This window comes from Glycine max, chromosome 4, assembly GCF_000004515.6.
Source record: "Glycine max cultivar Williams 82 chromosome 4, Glycine_max_v4.0, whole genome shotgun sequence".
NCBI lineage: Eukaryota > Viridiplantae > Streptophyta > Magnoliopsida > Fabales > Fabaceae > Glycine > Glycine max.
In genome coordinates, this window is record NC_016091.4 from 48,274,932 (window position 1) to 48,295,708 (window position 20,777).

A 20,777-nucleotide genomic window follows, 5' to 3' on the forward strand; every position below is an offset into this window, starting at 1 on the left:
AATTTTTTATATTATTTTAAATTTTAATATATTATTAATTATTTAGTTTAAATTTTAATAAATATATGCTAGTATATATGCCAATTTAAATATATCTATATATATATATACTTTAAAAAATTGTTATTATTAAAAGTATTGTCCTAGATAGAATTTTCTTTACTTTAGTAATGTCTTATATATTTCATTTTGACTTTCTAACAATAAAAAATGATTTTTAAGAATTAATGGATTATTTGTTAACGTCAAAAAGTTTAAATTACGATTTTTTAATAGTGATTGAACCAAATATTCAAGAAACGTATAATTAGACTAATTGAATAATTATTTTATATTTATTATAATAGAAAAAAAATCATTTTTAATATTTAATGGGTTGATGAACTGATTTTTAATGTGATTGTAAAAAAAATATTTGAATTGATTGCAGAGAAGAATAAAAGAAATAAAATAAATTAATTGCATTTAGTATCCATTAAAATCTGAATATTCACAGAATGGAAATTAAAAAAATAGAATAAATATAAAATCTAAATGTTCTAATTAACATGGTTATATTAATTATCATAGTTATATTTGTTTGAATTAAAAATAAAATAATTTTATTTAATATATTTTGGAGGAAATAAATATGCAACTATCACACACCAACAAGTCGTTTGTTTCGAGTAGTCATGAACTTGATCTCTTTAGATCTTAGGTTTTAATCTTATGAATGAGAAAAATATGTTTGGAAAAAGAGAACTAATATGTATTAAATTCACAATTTTCATGAAAATATTTCCATTTCCATCCCTCTTCATGAAAATAATTAAGAAAAACATGAAAAGATATAATAAAAAAATAATACATTTTCAGAAATCAACAATATTCAAAATTAATAATTTTTTAAATTTTATAATAAATATGAGAATGTTATATTTCTATGCTTACATATCAAAAATAAACTTTCAATTCACCGAAGATAAAACACTTTAAAAGTAAAAAGTAGAAGGTACTCTATTTTCAATTTTAGAAACCAAAACCATGTTTTGGGTCAAAAGGGGACAATAATTTCAAATTAATACTCATAAAGAGGTAAGTTATACAATATTCTATAACTTTTGAATATAAAATCATAAATTAATTCATGACTTTTATTTTTATTTATTTTATTTTTTATTAAAGTCATAAAAAAGTAAATAACTTTTAATTCTTTTAATTGTGACTTTAAAGTCGTAATAGTTTTAATTTTTTAAAATCGTTATTAGAAGTCATAAATGATTCACTACTTCAAGTCATAAGTTTTTAAAATTAATTATTAACAAATTTAAATTTTTTTTAATTTTTATTTTTATTTAATATTTTTGTATTATTTCATTTAATATTTTTATATTTTGTGTATTATTTAAAATTATTTTTTAAATTATTATTAGAAGTCAAAATTTATTTTAAAATTAATCATTAAAAAATTTAAATTAATTTTATTTTTTAGTTTATTTTATACTTTATATTGTGGTGGGATGATATCAAATAAAAAAAATATAGAAAATATTAAATAAAACTATAAATTAAAACTAATTTAAATTCATTAATAATTAATTTTTAAAAAAAATTATGACTTTCAAATCATAAATTATTTACGACTTCTACTAACAATTTTAAAAAAATTAAAACATTTACAACTTTAAAATCACAATTAAAAAAATAATAAGTTATTTACTTTTTTACGATTTTAAAAAAAAATTATAAATTAATTTATAACTCTGTATTCAGAACGTCAATGATCCTACAACTTATTCCTTTGTAGGTTTAATATGAAATTTATCCCATTTAACAATTTCCAAAAATTATTTACTCTTTTGGTAGTTTAGCCCCCATGTTTTGATTATTTTACAATTACGTTAAGTTGCCCATTATTTTACAATCACAAAGTTACAGTCCTATTCCACCTCAAAAAAATTAAACTAGAAAGAACCCGAAGCTACGTTGTGTAGTGATAGTGATTATCGTTGCTTCTAAGTGCCTACACTACACACAGTCTATTTTCCTTCTCTTCGAACCATGAAAATCTATCACGTTCCTTGTCTTCGAGACAATTATTCCTACTTGTAAGTCTTATATATGTTGTTCTCTGCAATCCTAAACAAATTTAACATAAACACACGTGAACATGTATAGTTACAGCACAACTTGCATATTCTAGTACTTCTGGCCTTCCAAATGATGCTTCAGTGTTTATTATTATTATTATTATTATCAGGCAATCCTTTAATATAATTTGGTTTTGCACTGCTGCAGAATCGTTGACAAGAGCACCAAAGAAGGTGCGGTGGTGGACCCTGTAGAGCCTCAGAAAGTTCTAGAAGCTGCCAATTCACATTGGGTCAATCTCAAGCTTGTCCTCACCACACATCATCACGGGTGCTGCTGCTACTAGTTTCCACTTTTTTTTTTTTTACCATAGTTAATTTCATTTTGGTTGGTCATGTGTAGAATCATGGTTATTTGTTTAGGATATTTTAGAGTCTCCTTTTAGATAGATGCTGTAATTTGGGTCCATATAGTTTAACTCAGGGCTCTTATTACTTCTAAATTAACTTTACCTAGCTTAGAACTGTGGTTAATATCGCCACTTTGGGATTTTAATATCCGAATATGTACTACTACTATCTATGCTTAAATAGGGCTTCTTTTATCCTAAAAAAATGAATGTAGACTGACTTGGTCTTTTTCATATAGATTTTTTTTTCATGTTATTTCTGCTTGTGTTGATAGTACAAAATTGTGTACGAATAATATAAATGGAATTACTCGGCTCAGAATTGCAGTTGATAATATAAATGCTAATAGCACCTGTATACTCTGGCTTCTAATAACTTTTGAAGCTTAGTAATCTTCATATACTTTTGCTTCCAATAACTTTTAAATGCATTTATTTTCTGTACGATTATTCATTTATCATTTGAAATATCTGTACTTAATTTGGTGCATTTTTCTGACTGTTGTCACATGGATTAGCTGTTATGTATTTATCAGTTTCTTTTTATATTTTTTATTTTATTTTCTGATGTTGACTGTTGAGAAAGAAATATGATCAATGTACAGTTTATGCAGCTGTACTTGGTTATGAACATCAGATATTGGCTGGTTATGAACGTTTGTAAATTTTGTCATCATGGCAGGGATCATGCTGGTGGAAATGAAAAGATAAAGCAATTGGTGCCTGGAATCAAGGTCTATGGTAGTTTAATTGATAACGTCATAGGTTGCACTGATAAGGTTGAAAATGGGGATAAGGAGTCCCTTGGGGCTGATATTTATATATTGTGTCTTCACACACCTTGGTATGGTTAATAACTTGTCAATTGGATATTGTTGTTAGTCCCTTTTCCACAACGTAAAACTGGGAAGTTTGGATTTACCTACCAGCATTTCTGGAATAAGACTGTAACTTTGTGGTCTTTCCTCCATTTTGTATGAAATGACAATAGTCTAAGTGCCTTGATAATGCACTGCTGGAAGGGGTTTGGAAAACTCATCAACCCGCTACTATTTGTTTGCAACAAATTGTGCTGCAGTGCTGCTTACTGAATTTTGTCGTGCTGCTGCTAAGTATGCTCGTCCTTGGTTGCAAATTTACCTTAGTTGGGAATCCTTAAAATGAAAGAAGTGATTTTGTTTATAAATGAATTATTGTATAAAAGTTGTAGGGAATGATACTCATTTAAGAATCCAACTCGTAGAGATCATTTTGAGGTTTATGATTTGACATCTTCGCACTTCTGATAGGTTCTAAATCATTTCATTTTAATTCAAAAACTATATTCCTCCAAGTACAAGAGTATTGTTTCATAGCATTGTCTATGTATGGAAACCAATAGATGCATTGAGTTTAGTTATAAGCCACCAATGAGGCATTACCCTGCTTCATTGTCTTTATTATTAAATACATGTTGTTGCTTGATGATTCCTTATGTGGTTGGACCTAAATTTCATCTTTTCTCAAGACACATTTCGCTCTTTCTTGTTAACACAAACCATTTTTCTGCCTGCTTCAGCCACACCAAAGGTCACATAAGCTATTATGTTACTGGCAAAGAGGAGGAGCAGCCTGCTGTTTTTACTGGAGACACACTGGTAAGCTGACTGATCAATCTTACCTTTCTCATTTATTAAATTGTCATGAACCATGTTCAAAAGATAAGAGTTCTTAGGAAAGGATACAATAAATTGATTCTAAAAGCTATGCCAAGTGCTTGGAGCCAGTGTATATATGACTTACCTTTTGGCCTCTCTCTATGTGAATGCTTAGATTTATTTCGTTATTACCTTCTTTTTTTTACAGTTTATTGCTGATTGTGGGAAATTTTTCAAAGGAACTGCAGAGCAGATGTATCAGTCACTATGTGTAACATTAGGTTCATTACCAAAGCCAACACGAGTTTACTGTGGCCATGGGGTAATGTAATACTAAAATCCCCTCTACCAGAATTCTCTTAGCATCATGGTTCTATTCATGAAACAGATGAGCATATATTTAGGATGCATAGTGCCCCAACCTAGGAATGTTTGGTTGCGAAAGTTATTGTAGATAATCCCAAATAATTTTAGGCCAGGCCTTACTGGTAAACTTGTACAAATGCAAGGGTTACATCTCCACTTGGTTGCACAGATAAGTCAGACTGATTTGAATGTAATGAAACAGAAATTATTGACACTTGATCCATGTACCAAATTTAGGTGTAAATTAAGACTATTAATGGTTCCAAAACTTATTAATGCTGGAGTCCCTGTATCCATGTGCTTAAAATGGACACTTAGGTTTCTTGTCAAGAAGCAATTGCTTCAGGAATCCTTACGCAGTTAAGCATGACAATCCATAGATCTTTAATAACACAAGGTTTTGGAGATCCAATAGCCAACTTCATAATTATAATTGGAAAAAGGAGTGGATTTCTCTTGATACTCCTTACTCAATGAATGTAAATAACAGGTGCATTTGTACCAAACCAGTTGTACAATACCAAACTAATTATTTAGATTTAATCAGAAGTTTATAACCTGAGGCATTCAAAACGTACAAGGGAAGAGAAGCGGATACTCTAGATTATTTTATTATGTGCTTGTGGACTTCTGACCTACAAAAGCTTAAATTCTTGTTCATTTATTATGCTGCGCCTCTTTCTTATAATTTACATTATTAATCAAATGTAGGAGTTTGAATTTCTTGTGTCTAGTATGCAGTGAGGAACTTGTAATTTGCTCTGACAATTGAGCCACATAATTTGAGGATACAACAGAAATTAACATAGGCTAAGAATCAGCAGCAAGCTGGTCAACTTACAATTTCCTCCACCATTGAGGAAGAAATGGAAACCAACCCATTTAAGAGGGTTGACCAACCCGACATTCAGGTTTACCTCCTCCCCACTTACCAACTCTTCAAAAGAAAAAAATTACTATTAGGTAGTTCAGGATTAATTGTTCATGATCTCAATCTTTTACCTGACATGTATTTAAGTTTTTTTATTTAGGAGAAAAAACTAATGACAATTAGTTAAATGTTATGTGATAGTAATTAATTAAGGATTATGTGGTTTAGGACTATCTACTAATTTCTCTTTCAAAAGGATATACTTAAGAGAGTACAAATTGATAGAAAGAAGTAATGAAAAAGATGTACCAATAGATGTACATTTTTATTTGTTTGTTTTACACACTGACAAATGTTATAATCCTTGAAGGAGAAGGTAGGGTGCAAGTCTCCCGTTGAAGCTTTAAGAGAGTTACGGAAGCTGAAAGACAACTGGAAGGGGTAGTGGAATTAACTGATTACTGCATACTCCATGTGAAGGTGTTTTTATATGCATCTTGTTACTGTTGCTGAAACTGATCGAAAAGAAAGATATGAGATAATTGTCTTGTCATGTTAGGGGAGCGGATTGTGATTAAAATTTCCAATTCCTCGTATTGTCATCTAGACACGTATGTTACGTTGGTTAGTCTAATACTAAGATGTTCCATTTCATTCATGTCATATACCTGTGAACTTGAAAAACATTATTTTTTTCCTCTCTCTCTCTCCCTCTCTCCAACCGCGAAATTTTAATAAAATCAAGCACAGAAATACAAATATGATTATTTTTTTTATTTCTACCTGTGGTTGTCATAGAAAATTATGGCCTGCTTTTTACTGATTTATTTTGTTTCATGCCATCTTTTTTTTTTAATAAAGTGTTAATGTTTATTTTGGTACTAATAGCTCTCGCGTGCCGTGATTGCGGGGCTCCTTTTATTTTTGTTGGAAAAAATTTAAATTATATTAAACCCAAAATGATATAATAATAAATGAGACATCAAAAGTCTCTTTAATACAAGAAAACCTATATGAAGATGTTAAAACAAATGCAACAGGGTGCGCCTGTTTATACATAAAAAAACTTAATTTTACTAATAATCTCTATTACAGAAAATTGATAATATTCACAGGAGGTCCTCGTACGGAGTCGCACACTTACTTGAGCAGTGCGGAAGACTGGGGAATGGGTTGAGTAAACTCCCCTGGGGCCGGAAAAATAACAGACGAAGCTTTACTTAGATAGAGCTTTGATTGGTATTTTTTTTTTTCTTAGTGATTGGAAAGGAGGGCGTCTGGGTATGTTACAAAAGGGGAAGGCAGAGGTAGTACTTCGAATGGCGAAACGAAGGGCTAAATAGCGCCAGTGATTCTCTGAGCCGGTCTGGATTTTCAATTCCTAGAACAGATGTAATAAACTGTAATTCCTATACAAGAGGGGCTCCTTTTATTTTTGATTGGAGTAAGTGTGGCTCAAACGTAGCAAAGTGGACATTAAATTAGTGGCAAAACGCAACTAGCAACTGCTGAGGCGGTGCCCATTGTGATTTCAAAGTCGGCAATTGATTAATACTAATTTTGCAAGTAAATACAAATAAAAAGGACATTTTATTAAGTTCATTTTTAATAACAAATAAATATTTTTATATTAAATGATAATTTGGAAAATGCAAAATATTTCTAGTGATTAATAAAATGAAATTTTTATCTATATATAATAAAGAAATCAATGTGATTACATAAGATGATTTTGTTTTAACATGTTTCCTAAATGCGGGTTTGTATCTTAATAACTGTGTGATTCCCTACGAAAACCATATTTACCTAATAGAAGTGTTTGTGATTTTAGTGTAACTGCAAATAAAATTTATATATATATATATATATATATATATAGTCTAGAGCATCACATACAAACCTAGCCTCTATGGTTGGTTGTATCACATAGTTTAGCAAGACTTGGATAACAAGTTGGGCAAGAGTCGTCTTTCTTGCTAAAGGTGGCAAAATGGGTGGCCTCGGTGGACCAACCCTAACAACTCGTAAAAAAGGTTGAGAAATTTGAGCTGAGTCAAACGTTCCATTTTATCACTTGTACTTCTCGCATCTTATAAATCTCTTTCCAAATTTCCACGAAAATACTGATTAAAATTATTTATGTTTCAAATTCTTCACCATAATTTTATTTAAAATATTCAAATGAAAAGAGTAATTTGAGAAATTTAAATCAATAAGATTGACAAAAGAATCACACTTGCTTACTTTAATTCAATTAGTAAAAAACTTATAAAATTAAGATCGTAGGCAGCTCAGTTTCTTTAATTTTGAAAATCTAAAATCACAATTGGATTAGTCTAGATAGAGGGAGTGACAAAGACTAAAATCACACCTAATGAGAGACCCGTAATTAGGAAACATGTTTAAAATGTATTACCAAAATAATCACCAATAATGCTAAGAAAAAAGTTATATTTGATAAAATTAGTTAAAAATTAAAAACAAAAAAATTATTTTATTAAATCATGAGTGTTTGATAAGATGATTTATTGAAGTGGTTAAAAAATTATAAAACTACATAAAGAATAAACCTAATAAAATATTACCTAGAAAAGATTAAAAGAAAATCTAATAAATATTTAAAGATAAAAAATGAATAAATATAAAATTATATAAATTAAAAACTAATATTTTAAAAAATATTACTTTAAGTAATATATTTAAAAAAGTTATAAACTACTAAAAAAAGATTATTTATCAAATAGATAAAAAAAAGTTAAAAATTAAATAAAATATGTTATCAAATACAATAAAATAGTTTGGTCGAAGGACAAAAAATTCTAATAAATACAGCTTTGGTCCTTTGGAATAGGAGGAAGGCAAGAAAAGTAATAATATCCAATCAAACGCGTTTGTCTATCATCAATGTCAAGCTTGCGTCCTCTCTCTCACAGGCTGCGACACAGTCACACACAAAATATCGAAAGAGAAGGTTTCAGCTTCCTGACCTTGACTTTTCTCCTCTCTTCCTCTTCCACCATGTCCATCGCACGATCCGCGTTCACATTAAACCCTCTCATCACACACTAACCCTCTCGACATCTTCTCTTTTCTTTATTCACAAAACTTCATCCCCTTTCTCACAATTAATTCCGCGCCAAATAACCTAATCCTAAACCGAAATCTTATATCATCACGAATGCTTTTGCTTTTCCAGTATTTGCGATCGGTATAATCAGAGGACGCCGTACGGAAAAAGGAACACGCACGGTAGGTGAAGCGAAAGCGAAAGAGGTTAGTTAGTTAGTTAGGGTTTCGGCGAGATGGAATCGTCACCGTCCTCGTCGTCTTCTGGAAGCGACACCAGTGGTGGTGGTGGTGGTGGTGGTGGTGGTGGTGGCGGCGGCGGCGCTGTCACGTGGTTCGGGATGAGTTTCCCATTCCGTTCTCCGCTCTCTCTCGTGATGGATTACTGCGTACGCGAGGATTCTGCGGAGCCTGTGATTATCATTCCCCGCACGCGCCCGCGTTTTCAGGCGCATGCCGAATCGGACGCTGCTTCGGCCTCTGATTCCGATGAGAATGCGTGCAACGGCGCTGCTGAGGAGGTTGCGATACGCATAATTGGGGTCGGCGAGCAGGAGAGCGGTTCATCGCCCTCATCGTCCAGGGGCCGGGGCGGGGAGCTGGGCGGTGAGGAGGCGGTGGTTGGGAGGAGCGGGATGCTGTCGTCTCGCCGGCGAATGGCGGAGGAGAGGGTGCCGTTGGTGTCTTTGGATGATGGGATTGTTGGCGCTAGGGATTCTTCTTCTTCATCATCGTCCTCTACTTACCAGAGGTATGATATTCAGCAGGTTGCGAAGTGGATTGAGCAGATTCTACCGTTTTCTCTCTTGTTGCTGATTGTTTTCATCCGCCAGCATTTGCAAGGTATCGCTTCTTCAGTTTAGTTTTGTTGTCTCGACAATTGGTTTTTGCATCAAATGCAAAGTACGTGTTCAACTCGTTGGATTGGATTGGATTTATATTGTATGTGCTAGAGTTTGAGGATGTGGGTGGAGCAAGTTGTTTAACTTAGATATTAGAGAGATTGTATATGGTTGACTTGTTGGCAATATTTTGATGATATTGTAACTTGTTTGGGGTTATGCTTTTTTGCATTATGCTCTTGATACAGATACTTTTTTCTTCGATATAGCATTCCTTTGTCTGCCTCTTGTATTTGGAGGCCTGTCAAGGTTTTCTCATGGGATGTGCTTAGGGGAATAATAGTCTGTTAAAGAAAGGTTGCTTGCCTTGTGGAGGGGATGAAAACTATGAAATTAGCATTCACTAACATACGTGCTACCCAATTCCCCAATTAAATTATTTTTTGATGTTTCTGCTGCCATGTGGCTTTCAACACACTATGTTATTGCCAAGGAAAGAGGTAGAGTGAAAGAAAAGATTACCCGAAACAGTTTACTGCTTCTCCTACTTGGAGCCTGGAGGTGCCTCTCCTTTGTAAGGAAATTGGACTTTCCCTATCATAAGAGATGTGAAGATGATTTTGTAGAGTTAATTCAGAGATAATCTTGATCCCTTGTGTTTTTTTAAGATACTATTTGATTATGTCAGTTTTACTTGATGAAGAATACTGCACTGCATGCTTTGTATGTTCCCTGTGACCGTGACTGTATCTTATCTTCTTTAAATTTCATCCCTTCTGAATAGGGAAAGAAGCAATGTGGTTAGTTTTTTGTTTTTAATATGTTGAATTGGTTGACTACAGTTTAGGAGAGTGGCACACTGGTTCTCATGCATAGTTTCAGTTTGTTCTGAATTTCTACTTTTGATTTGACTCTTTCCACATAACTTTGTGATATTCATTTCTGGGAACTTGCAGGTTTCTTTGTCACAATTTGTATATCAGCTGTGATGTTCAAGTCAAATGAAATTGTTAAGAAGCAGACTGCCCTGAAGGTGCTATACCTAGAATTTTGCAAGTCCTTTAAAGTTTCATTTTCTATCTACATGTTGAATCCCATCATCCTCATAAAGAGATGAAAATAAAACTGGAGATCTCATTTTAAGTTCTATTTTGCAGGGAGATCGGAAAGTCTCTGTTCTTCTCGGTATCTCTTTTGCCTTTATGCTGCATGTGATAAGCATTTACTGGTGGTATCGAAATGATGATCTTTTATACCCACTGGCCATGCTTCCACCAAAAACACCGCCACCTTTCTGGCATACAATATTCATCATTTTGGTGAATGGTATGGATTTATTCTATGTGGACTCTATATGCGATCATTACATTGCTACAGTTTGTTTACACTAGACAGTTTTATTTTCTCTATTGGACATAGAGACATCAAATGTCTGTTAATAGTATGTGATTGAAACAGAAAATTGTCTCCTTAGTGAATAACTAAGTAGTTTGTTTTAATTGTTGAGTGCTTGATTAATGTGCAAGGGACTTGAAAGTTTTAGCAGAATAGTAGGGCTATTTGCTTGATTCATAATGATGACATTGAAGACTTCCTTTTTTCTTTTCTCTTGTGCTTGTGCTTCATAATTTCTAGTTTGGAATATTTTATGTTTTAAAAATATATCTTGAGTGTGGAAGAATCCAATAATTACGATAAAATGGGTTGTTTAGTTTGTATTTAATCAGTTGCCCTGGACCAAAATTGAATAAAAATTGTTTAAAGATAAAGCTAACAGTTAGTTTCCAACTAGGGCTGCATGAATTGGGTTTGAATCTTTGGGTCCCTCATTGCTGGGTGATTTATAATCTCATTGAAGGCGGTTTTCCTTGGCCTTAGAATGGGGAGAGCCTTAATTACCCCAAACTGTTATCCATCAAAAAGGTTAGCCATTCTTTTTTTCTTTTCCCTCTGACATAGAGACAAAGTCTGCCTTTTGTGCTTATGCACAGTCATTGCTTGATCACTTATGTTGTCCACATGTCAGTAATTCCTCGGGAAAAAAAGGAAAATCACCACTGAATTTGTGTTCAAGATCCAAAATCCCTTAGTGAGACCGATTTTGAACTCCCAATTTGTATATCCACTCATTTCTGGCCTCTTTAAGGGGTATTGTGAAGAGCTTTTATGGCGATTATTTGAGCTTATCTTATCACATTCAAGTATTTAAGTTGAAAATCAAATTGAAGGTGTTTGATTAAGCTTATAAAAGTGGCTTATGATCCTTCTATAAGCTCTGTTTAGCATATTTCAATGAGATTTCATGGTGAAGGTTATCGAAATAAGCTTATTGAATTAAGTGTTTGTGATATAGGCTCTCATGTGATAAGTTTTTTTTGTTCAAGAAGTGTTTAATTAAACTCTTACCCCCAGATGTGCCATTAGATGAGCTGTTGTAATAAGTGCTTATGTATTAATGAGTCTTACATTCACACTTATACAACTTTGCAATGGCTAGCTTCAAAGCTTATTCTAAAAGCTTGAATAAGTTTTATCTTGTGTCTAGTATTAGCTGAGCTTGAAAACATGTAGCCCTTCTCTCCACTTCTTTCATTTGAATTGATATTGTCACATGAATTGTGGAATTAATATCAATTGTGTTGCTACTGTCAGTATTGTGGATGGATTTCATGCTTATCTCTGAATTTTTAGGTTGCATACTACTGTCTGCCATGCAGCCAAGCTTGGTGGAACCTAAATGAGTTAATTTTTGCAATATTAAATGTGTTTTTAATGATGAACCAAGATTTGTGGGTCTTCCAGTATGTGCCATTTGATGTATTTTCTATGTTCATATTGAAAGAAGAATTCTCAAATTTGGTTGTTTGCATCATACTTTACTAGTTCTCTTTCATTAAATGTTGTTTTGGAGGAAAAAAATGTAGCCGCCTATTTGCATTAGTGAGATATTGTTCAACACTGATAATGAGTAGTATCTTTGTAAATCTCTTTAATGCTATATCAATATGTTTTTTGGATTTTTGGGTGTCCTGGTTGATTGTTTCTCAGTGTCTTTGCTATCCTTTGATATTGGTATCTTTCCTGGCATATAATATCATTTTAATTTTGTTTGCAGCAATTTTATTTTATTTTATTTTTTTGGTTGATATTGACTTTTCAGATACATTGACTTTTCAGATACATTGGTGCGGCAAGCAGCAATGGCTTTCAAATGTTTGTTGCTTATTTACTACAAAAATGGAAGAGGCCATAACTTCCGTCGGCAGGTTTTTAGTAGCTTCCTCACTTTTTCCAACAAGCATAGTAGCATATATTTTTCAAGTATAGTTTCCTCCTACAATCATCTGATATTATTTAACTTATTTCAGGGTCAAATGTTAACTCTGGTCGAGTATACTCTGCTGCTGTATCGTGCCTTGTTGCCAACACCAGTTTGGTACCGATTTTTCTTGAACAAGGATTATGGAAGTCTCTTTTCCTCACTGACCACAGGATTGTATCTAACTTTCAAGCTAACATCAGTAGTTGAGAAGGTATGTTTTCATTCTTTAAAATTGGCATTCTTACTTCATACTTCATAGTGCTGTATTTAACAATTTTTGTACATGAACCTAAATTATTCCATTTTATTCAACCTTCTATGTATTTATTAGGTCCAGTGCTTCGTTTCTGCCTTAAAAGCATTATCAAAAAAGGAAGTTCATTATGGGGTTCATGCCACAACGGAACAGGTAAATAATATGTAAAATGCTCTGATTAAGTCTGAATTCATAATTGCAATTATAAGTAATGCTTCTCTCTCCTTTGTTACTATGCGTTTATATTGATACTGTTATATGCTTCTCTTTTTTTCCGGAAATTTTAGCTTTCTTACATTTGTAACTGCATACAAAATATATTTAAATTTGGGCATGCCTTTGTGTTTGCATTTATCTTGTGCTAAATTTGATATATTGTAACAATTTCTTAATTATGAACCATTAAATTTCTTTATTTGTATTATGTTAACTATTTTCTCTCCTATAGTTTGTTTGATGAATGTGGAGATAAAGTAATATAAGTTAATGCAACTGTTTCCTATCATATTCCTTAAAAATATAATTACTATAGTATGCATTATGAATTTTAGTGAAGTGGACATGTATCATGGAGCTGATAAAATTACTATTTAAGAATTTAATGCACAGGAGTATACAATGTTGATTGTGAAATGAATGTTGATTGATTAATTTTTGACTCAATGTAATTATCCTTTCTACTTTGATGCTTGGTTAATGGTTTCTATATATGGTGGTCTTTGACACATTGACGTCGACTTTATACTTTGATTCTGTATTATGTTTGCTATTGATCTTTTGTTATCCGATGCTGTGTATTCATTTATTCCTTTATGATGTTTTTTCCTGCCTTAAAGGAAAAAACTCTTTTTATACCAATATTGGGATTTGTTGAAGAATCCTTTTTGGCAGCCTTTCTAACAGTGATTATCTAAATGCAGGTGAATGCTGCTGGTGACATGTGTGCTATATGCCAGGAGAAGATGCAGGCTCCCATATTGTTGAGCTGTAAACACATGTTCTGTGAGGAGTGTGTATCTGAATGGTCAGTTAATAGTTTTATTTCTTGTTTGCACCTTTTAAATTGAAAGCTTACTACATATTTAAGAGAAATGAGCTATAGGATTCTAAAAGTAATAGATAATTGTTTAGGGTGGACTAGCTATCTGTCAAGAGTTTATCCCATAAGCTGCATCAATTAATTCTCTGTAAAATAAATTCGATATAGTTTGTTGATCTTGGCTATTTGTTTACAAATCTCTTTCTCCTAGATATAGTTTGTTGATCCTGTTATTTTTTTTCCCTGACAGTTTTCAATTTCTTTCTTTATGCTTTTCCTTAGTATCTAAGTTTTGCATGGGTAAGTTTAGCTTGTAATTTTATGGAAACACGATACTGGGGTATTTGGGAAAGAGAGGTGCTCTCCTGCATTATACTAGTGAGTGAAGAAAAAAATGTGATGCTGATGGAAATGAAAATTTTTCTAGAAAGTGCACTCTGCTACTATTCTGTGCGCTTCATGGTCAGAAGTACTTTCCTCAAAATTTAGGACTCCGACTCTATGAAAAGCTTTTATTTTCTCAACGTTTATATTCATCAATTGTTTCTACCTATCAATAACTGTCTATGATAAGTATGTAGATGCCTTTGACTTGTACAGGAGTCATTTAGATTGTATTTTGATTTGTTCATAGTCGTCCGTACTTATCAGTTCTCTCTTAACCAACAAAGATACATTTGTTTTTCAGGTTTGAGAGAGAACGAACTTGTCCATTATGCAGGGCATTGGTAAAACCAGCTGATCTGCGGACCTTCGGAGATGGATCAACAAGTCTATTTTTTCAGTTGTTTTAAGTTCATTTTCTTTGACTTGTTGGGTCATGTTTTTGAGCCAAAATCTTCCTGGAAAATGTCACCATCTATGGTTTGGTAAAATTTTCCATTAATGAAATTGAGATTGAAAAAAGAATAAAGAGATATTTATATGTATGGTTAAAGTATATAAGTTCATTCTAGAGTAATGAGGTCAGATGTACAAAGGGATATAGATAGCTGGCATTATACTGAAATCCGCGTGGATCTCTTAACCTGATATTCGTCACGTCACACAATGGAAACTTTTGTTTATAATGTTACATTTCAAATTAATTTCCCTCTTCCTCCCATGCTATCCTGCTGTACGGGTTACTCTACAGGTATACGTTGGTAAATTTGTTTTAGAGCAAGTTGACATTTTATTAGGTTATTAAATAAATGTTTATAAACATTGAATTTTGTCAATAGAACCAGTGCTGAAAACTTTATATGGGTAAATGGTATTTATTTATAAAACTTTATATAATAATTTTTTTTGGCGATTTAATGTAGTGCTTTATTGCGAAATCTATTTTTTTAACACAAATATTGGCTATTGGTTTGCAAGGTAATAAGGTTGCATTTTAGATTGGTTAGATTTGGATTCAACATAAAGTTTGAACATGAAGGTTTATAGCAGAAATTCTTCACAAGATTTTTTCAACTGTTCTTTTTATGTAGTAAAATAAAGTTTTGAAAGTTTTGCATACTATTCAAACCCTCCAGTACTCGTGTAAAGTAGCTTGCTTTGCAACCTTTTTGTTTAGTTAACTTTTTTCTCCTTTAAATTGTTGCAAAATAATTGAAGTTGTTTTTCTATAAAAATACAATACTGGAATTGGATTCTCTGCAGTTCAAATAAAACTGCGGTACAATGCAATTCAAATTCATTATTCATACTTGTAGATTTGTAGTTATATTTTTTTCTTCACTCCAAATTAATTATTTATGGCTTATATGTTCTAAAGTTAATAAACTTTGGAGAATCCTAATCTCAATCTATAGGAAATATTCATTGCTTGATTACATAATTATTACATATTGGTGATGCTTGGACATGTGATCTTTCTTGTTTTCCTTAAATTATCCGAAGTCTACATCCTAGATTTGTTATGTTGTTTACATAGGATTATTCAAGGAAAGAGCTTGTTTACATAGGATTATCTAAAGAACTTCGATTGACTGCATGTGAAAAGAATGTGATACTAGCAAATCAATGTATATGAAAGTGAGGGAGAAGTTTTAGTTCACTCGGCTAAGATAAAAACAAATAGTATAAAATAGAAATAAAAAATTACATGTACACTCACCAGTGCTGGTGGATGGAGAATGACAAAAGGATTAAACTATATATAACTTACAATGTGGCAATCCTATACATACACAAAAGTGAATGTGGGTGGCAACATTAAATTAATAACTAAATTAGGGAGCAGAAGAGGGACACGTTGAGAAATAGAGGATTGTGCAAATATGGTGATGGAAAAGTGGAAATAAATCTAAACAGAATCTGGGCAGATTTAAAGATTATGAAGGGATATCTTTGGTGGCCCAATGATGGTCTGGCTGCTGCTCCCCACTCTGGCATTGTGGGAGAACACATTATTCACTGCATCACTTCAACTTTTGACTCCCCGCTCACTATAAAGGCCAACCCTTCATGCCTTTCCATTATCACTTTCTTTCTCCCTTTTGATTCATAATCTTCATCATCGCCTTTTTTATGGGACTTCCTCTCCTTTTTTTCCCCCTTTCCTTCTTCCACATGTCCATTTCTTTAATCAGTTTAGTTTGTACTCCATTGCTCCCTGCTTCGCTGTTACTAGTTTTGCTTTTTCATTCCCATATTTTCACTGCAATCAAAGTTAGCACAACACTGAATTTCATTTTCTAGTTTTCTCTGAAATTAGAATTTGTGTCTAACTCAATATTACAAAATTGATTTGTAAAGTAAGAATTGTTCTTATTAATACATACAAGTTTAATAATCATTCAATCATAGATTATTATTGATATAATTTTTAAAATAATTATTATAAAATTCTATAAATTTATGATATATGGTAAATTATGATTAAATTACAATATAAAATTATTTTATATAACATATTTTTCCTATACATATTACTTTGCTTATATGACTATTAGTAGTAGATCTGGAGATCTCCGACGTATATAGAGAGAAACATAAAATACACATTTATGGTAAAATCATTTGAGGGTTATGACTTATATTATGGTGAATAGAAAAAAAGGGACAACAAAGTATATATTAATTATTTAATTTTATTGATTTGTTTGCTTAGTTTGTAATAGGAGGAAGAGAGAAAACTAAAATTGATTTATCACACTCCAAACTATACGCTAATGCAATTATGTTTGTTCTTTCATTTTTCTTCTTTTTTATGATGTTGCTTTTGAGAATCACTGTTCTGTTAATGTTAGCTAGCTGGTTAGCCCAGTGGGGTGGAATGTATAAATAGTTATAGTTCGCAACGGCTTATATATGTACGTAAAACATTAGATCCCAAATGGAACTTAAAGGAATTGAGTCGTGGAGCACAATGCACGTGCTGATAAGGTTCTCTGACAGTTTTATGGAATGTTGATGATGAGGAATAAGACTAGGAAAAGCACAGCTGAATAATGCATACATTGCATATATGGCTGGTCTCCATATGTAAGGAAGAATATAGCTACTGAACAGCTAAGGAAGCACATTGTGAAATTATTTATGAACAATTTTCGTGATATTTTTAATATTCTTAAGAAACCTATCGCGTTTCCTAGGGTTAAAACCTTTATACCTTATTTGAAAGATTTAATTTTAGTTCTATTCGGACAAAAGACATGATAATTTTCGTATTTAAAAAAGATAGACTATTCATGGATGTTAGCTTTTGATATTTAATTTGGCAAACGGTCATGCTATTCTATGCAAAAACTATTTTTATGGGTCAGCTTAAAGTTTAGTTATTTGGGAATAAATACATTTTAATTAATAAAATTATTGCAATTGATTTCTAAATAATGTTTTGTATATTTTTTGAGATATAAAATTAAAATATTTCATGTATTATGTGATAATTTTTAATTAAGTTAAAATTAAAATGAAATAAAATAGAATTAAAATCATAAAATGAAAATACATATTTAATCTAAATAAATAAATAGAAAATATAAGTATCTTAAATTTAAGGAAAAAGACTAAAGTTAAAAAAGTAAAAAAAAGAGAGAGAGAGAGAGAGATAATTAATTTGAGTGTATAAATAATTGAGATGTGAGATAAAAAATGAAATTTCAATATAAATATATATTAAAATTAATATAAATGAAAAATTTAAAACAAATTATAATTTTATATTTTTATAGAAATAAATGCTAAATAAGAAATCTCATGTCGCAAGAAGAAAGATGGTATTATAAGAAATGTCATCATGTGTAAGAGTGAACATTCTCACTTATAATATAGGGTTAACTATGTTTTTGTTTCTTGAATGTTGTTAATTTTTTTTACTTTTAATCCTTAATAAAAAAATTGACTAATTTTAGTTGCTGAAATTTTTTTCCTTACCATTTTTAGTTCCTCCCATAAAGTCTTGTCGTTAATGGAAGATGTGACGACTTCTATAAGCCTTAGGAGCTTACGATTAGGTGTGCCTTTGTTTTTTATGAGACTCAACTTTTTCTTTTGTAGAAGAAACTCAAATACTATTTTTTTCATATAGTTTTTTTTAAGAAAAAGGGGGAATCAAATCAAATTGGTTTTATACAGGTTAATGCATGTTTAGTTGAAAACTTGAAATTGTTTTTTTAAATGAACACTTATTTCATCAACTTTCTAATAAAGCTTTCAAATAAAAGTAATTATTTCTGAAGTTAATTGATTACCAAATGACACTTGTAAGTTATAGTATACTCTAATTAATACTACTTGAAAAAATTGTTAAAACATTTTTAGGATTCAATACATTATTAAATAATGAGTGTAATAGAGAATGTGTTACGTTCAAGAGTAAATATTAAAATTCATAATATATATATATATATATATATAAAGATGAATTACACTATGTCATTTCATATATAAACTTTGTTTGCCATAAATTTTGCAAATCAACATAATCTATGGTATGTAGGATCACATTCTCGATCGTCAGGTAGTCAAGTGCGGCAAAACTACTTTTTAGTTTAATTAATTTGAGTCGGGTTATTGCCATATCTTTTAAGATGATAAAATTTTCTTTTGGACTATTCTTTTTAAAATAAAATCTTGTTTAAAAAATTAAACTCCTTAATCATCAGTTAGATCAAATGATGTACACTGGTTTATTTAGACTTAATTTAAGATTTTGCAAAAGCAAACTTCTTATTTTGTTTGTTTATTAAACACTTCAAAATAATTTCAATGACTTTCTAATTAATTGGTTAATATTTTTATTTTTTATTAATTACGTTACTTTAAAATTAAACAATAACTTATCTAGGAATATTGTTTAATTAGGTTTAAACATGAATACTTTAGTTTTTTAAACATGAAGATTAAACAATAATTTACCTAGTATAATACTTTATTTGTCTTCTGTACAATTTCATATGAAATGTACTTATAAAAATTGTTTGCATTCTTTAGAATCATGATGCAGTTTAATTTAAAGAAAATGAGATCATAAAATTGAAACTTTTGTTCAATTATAGTGTTTAAGACTACGGAAAAACAAATGATACTAACTTGTTCTTTTTGCAAGTACGAACAATAAACACTTCTCGTCGCTTCCTTCCCCATTCTGAGAAAGAAGTTTGCCACTCTGACAACAAAAATAAAAGTTGTCTACATATGAAATCTCAATAATAGCCTTTGCATTTTTTTTAATTGTCCGGAGAGGCTAAGTTTTTATTTTGATTGAAAATTAAAAAATGTTTCTAGAAAATACTTATGCAACCTTCAACACACCCATTCACACACAAAAGTGACACAACATATATAAATCATGTATATTTGACGTGGTTTCAAAGTCTCTATATATGTTATCGGTTGTCTTGATCTATATAATTAATTAATATATTCTTATTAAATCCTCAAGAATTTTTAAAAACCTGTAGTGCGTGAGATATAGGAATTAATTAACAAACAAAATGAATTTACAATTTCTAAATATAGATTGTTTATTTTATTTTAATCTCATTTTCCTTTATCAAATGCAGAAAATTGCATTGCAGATAATTAATTTCCAATATATATATTTCTTAATTACTTCTCAGTCTTGAAAACAAAGCAGCATTTTACTTTTGGTTCAAACTTCAAATCCATTTTCATCACATTCCCAGTTTTCTCCACTTTTTCTACTAACTACACACTTCACACTTCAATATATAGTTGATTATTTATATCAAATACATTTGAATAATTATTATATGTATAACAATTGAATAATAGAATTAAAAAGAGAACGAACAGAAAAAGTATTCTGTATTTAAATTGTGATATATATAAACACATTTTTTTAGCTAAATTACTTTAACAATTAATTAATTAATTTCACATATGCAATTAAAACATAGGAAGATACTAGCAATTATTTGAGCAACAAGAATGTTTCTAAAACAAATGTGTGGTTATGAATTCGTGGTGCCTCACCTTGTACGTATAGCACAAACTTGTGAAAATTTACATGCGAAGACAAACATAAACAAAATAGGAGGGAATCTAACAGTGTAAAAGTTATAAAGAACTACCATCCACATTGATCTTGATAGTATGTTGATGAGGAATTGGAAGAAGCTTGTTCGGACATCTGAACCATATTCTGGATCTGGTTGATGATGAACCAGTGATGCCAAACATGTTCGATTCTAAGCAATTACTGAAAATAGCACTCCCTTAATTTCATCACATCGCGTTTCTAAGCAGCCAGATCAAATTATACAGTCTCTCAACACATGAAAAGGAAGCAAAACACTATCTCCAATGGACATAACATACATGATAGTTGGTCAAAGAAATAGGAAATTTCCTTCAAATCAAGGATTAAAGAAAAAACACATGTTTGAGGTGTTTTTTTTATATTAAGAATGATTAAGAAGATTTGTGATATTCATTAT

The 20,777-nt window shown here is 31.0% G+C and overlaps 1 protein-coding gene and 1 long non-coding RNA gene across 3 annotated transcripts; both read left to right on the forward strand.

Annotated features, from left to right (window-relative positions):
- Window positions 1-1,947: 1,947 nt before the first annotated feature.
- Window positions 1,948-6,019, forward strand: GLYII-2 (glyoxalase GLYII-2). Its single transcript, XR_003266850.2, has 7 exons — window positions 1,948-2,090; window positions 2,281-2,403; window positions 3,165-3,326; window positions 4,041-4,119; window positions 4,328-4,441; window positions 5,220-5,396; window positions 5,727-6,019. It is a non-coding gene; the product is annotated as a glyoxalase GLYII-2 (long non-coding RNA).
- Window positions 6,020-8,205: 2,186 nt separating this feature from the next.
- Window positions 8,206-14,965, forward strand: LOC100816630 (E3 ubiquitin-protein ligase RNFT1). 2 transcript variants are annotated; one of them, XM_003523246.5, is made up of 8 exons: window positions 8,207-9,265; window positions 10,221-10,297; window positions 10,422-10,590; window positions 12,442-12,530; window positions 12,633-12,797; window positions 12,918-12,995; window positions 13,763-13,866; window positions 14,570-14,965. In XM_003523246.5, the coding sequence occupies exons 1-8, from the start codon at window positions 8,659-8,661 to the stop codon at window positions 14,673-14,675; spliced, it is 1,395 nt and encodes a 464-aa protein (XP_003523294.1). In that variant the 5' UTR covers window positions 8,207-8,658; the 3' UTR covers window positions 14,676-14,965. The 2 variants fall into 2 exon arrangements, with proteins under 2 accessions (XP_040870952.1, XP_003523294.1); XM_041015018.1 differs by having other exon boundaries at window positions 8,206-9,265; window positions 12,442-12,797.
- The last annotated feature ends 5,812 nt before the right edge of the window (window positions 14,966-20,777 follow it).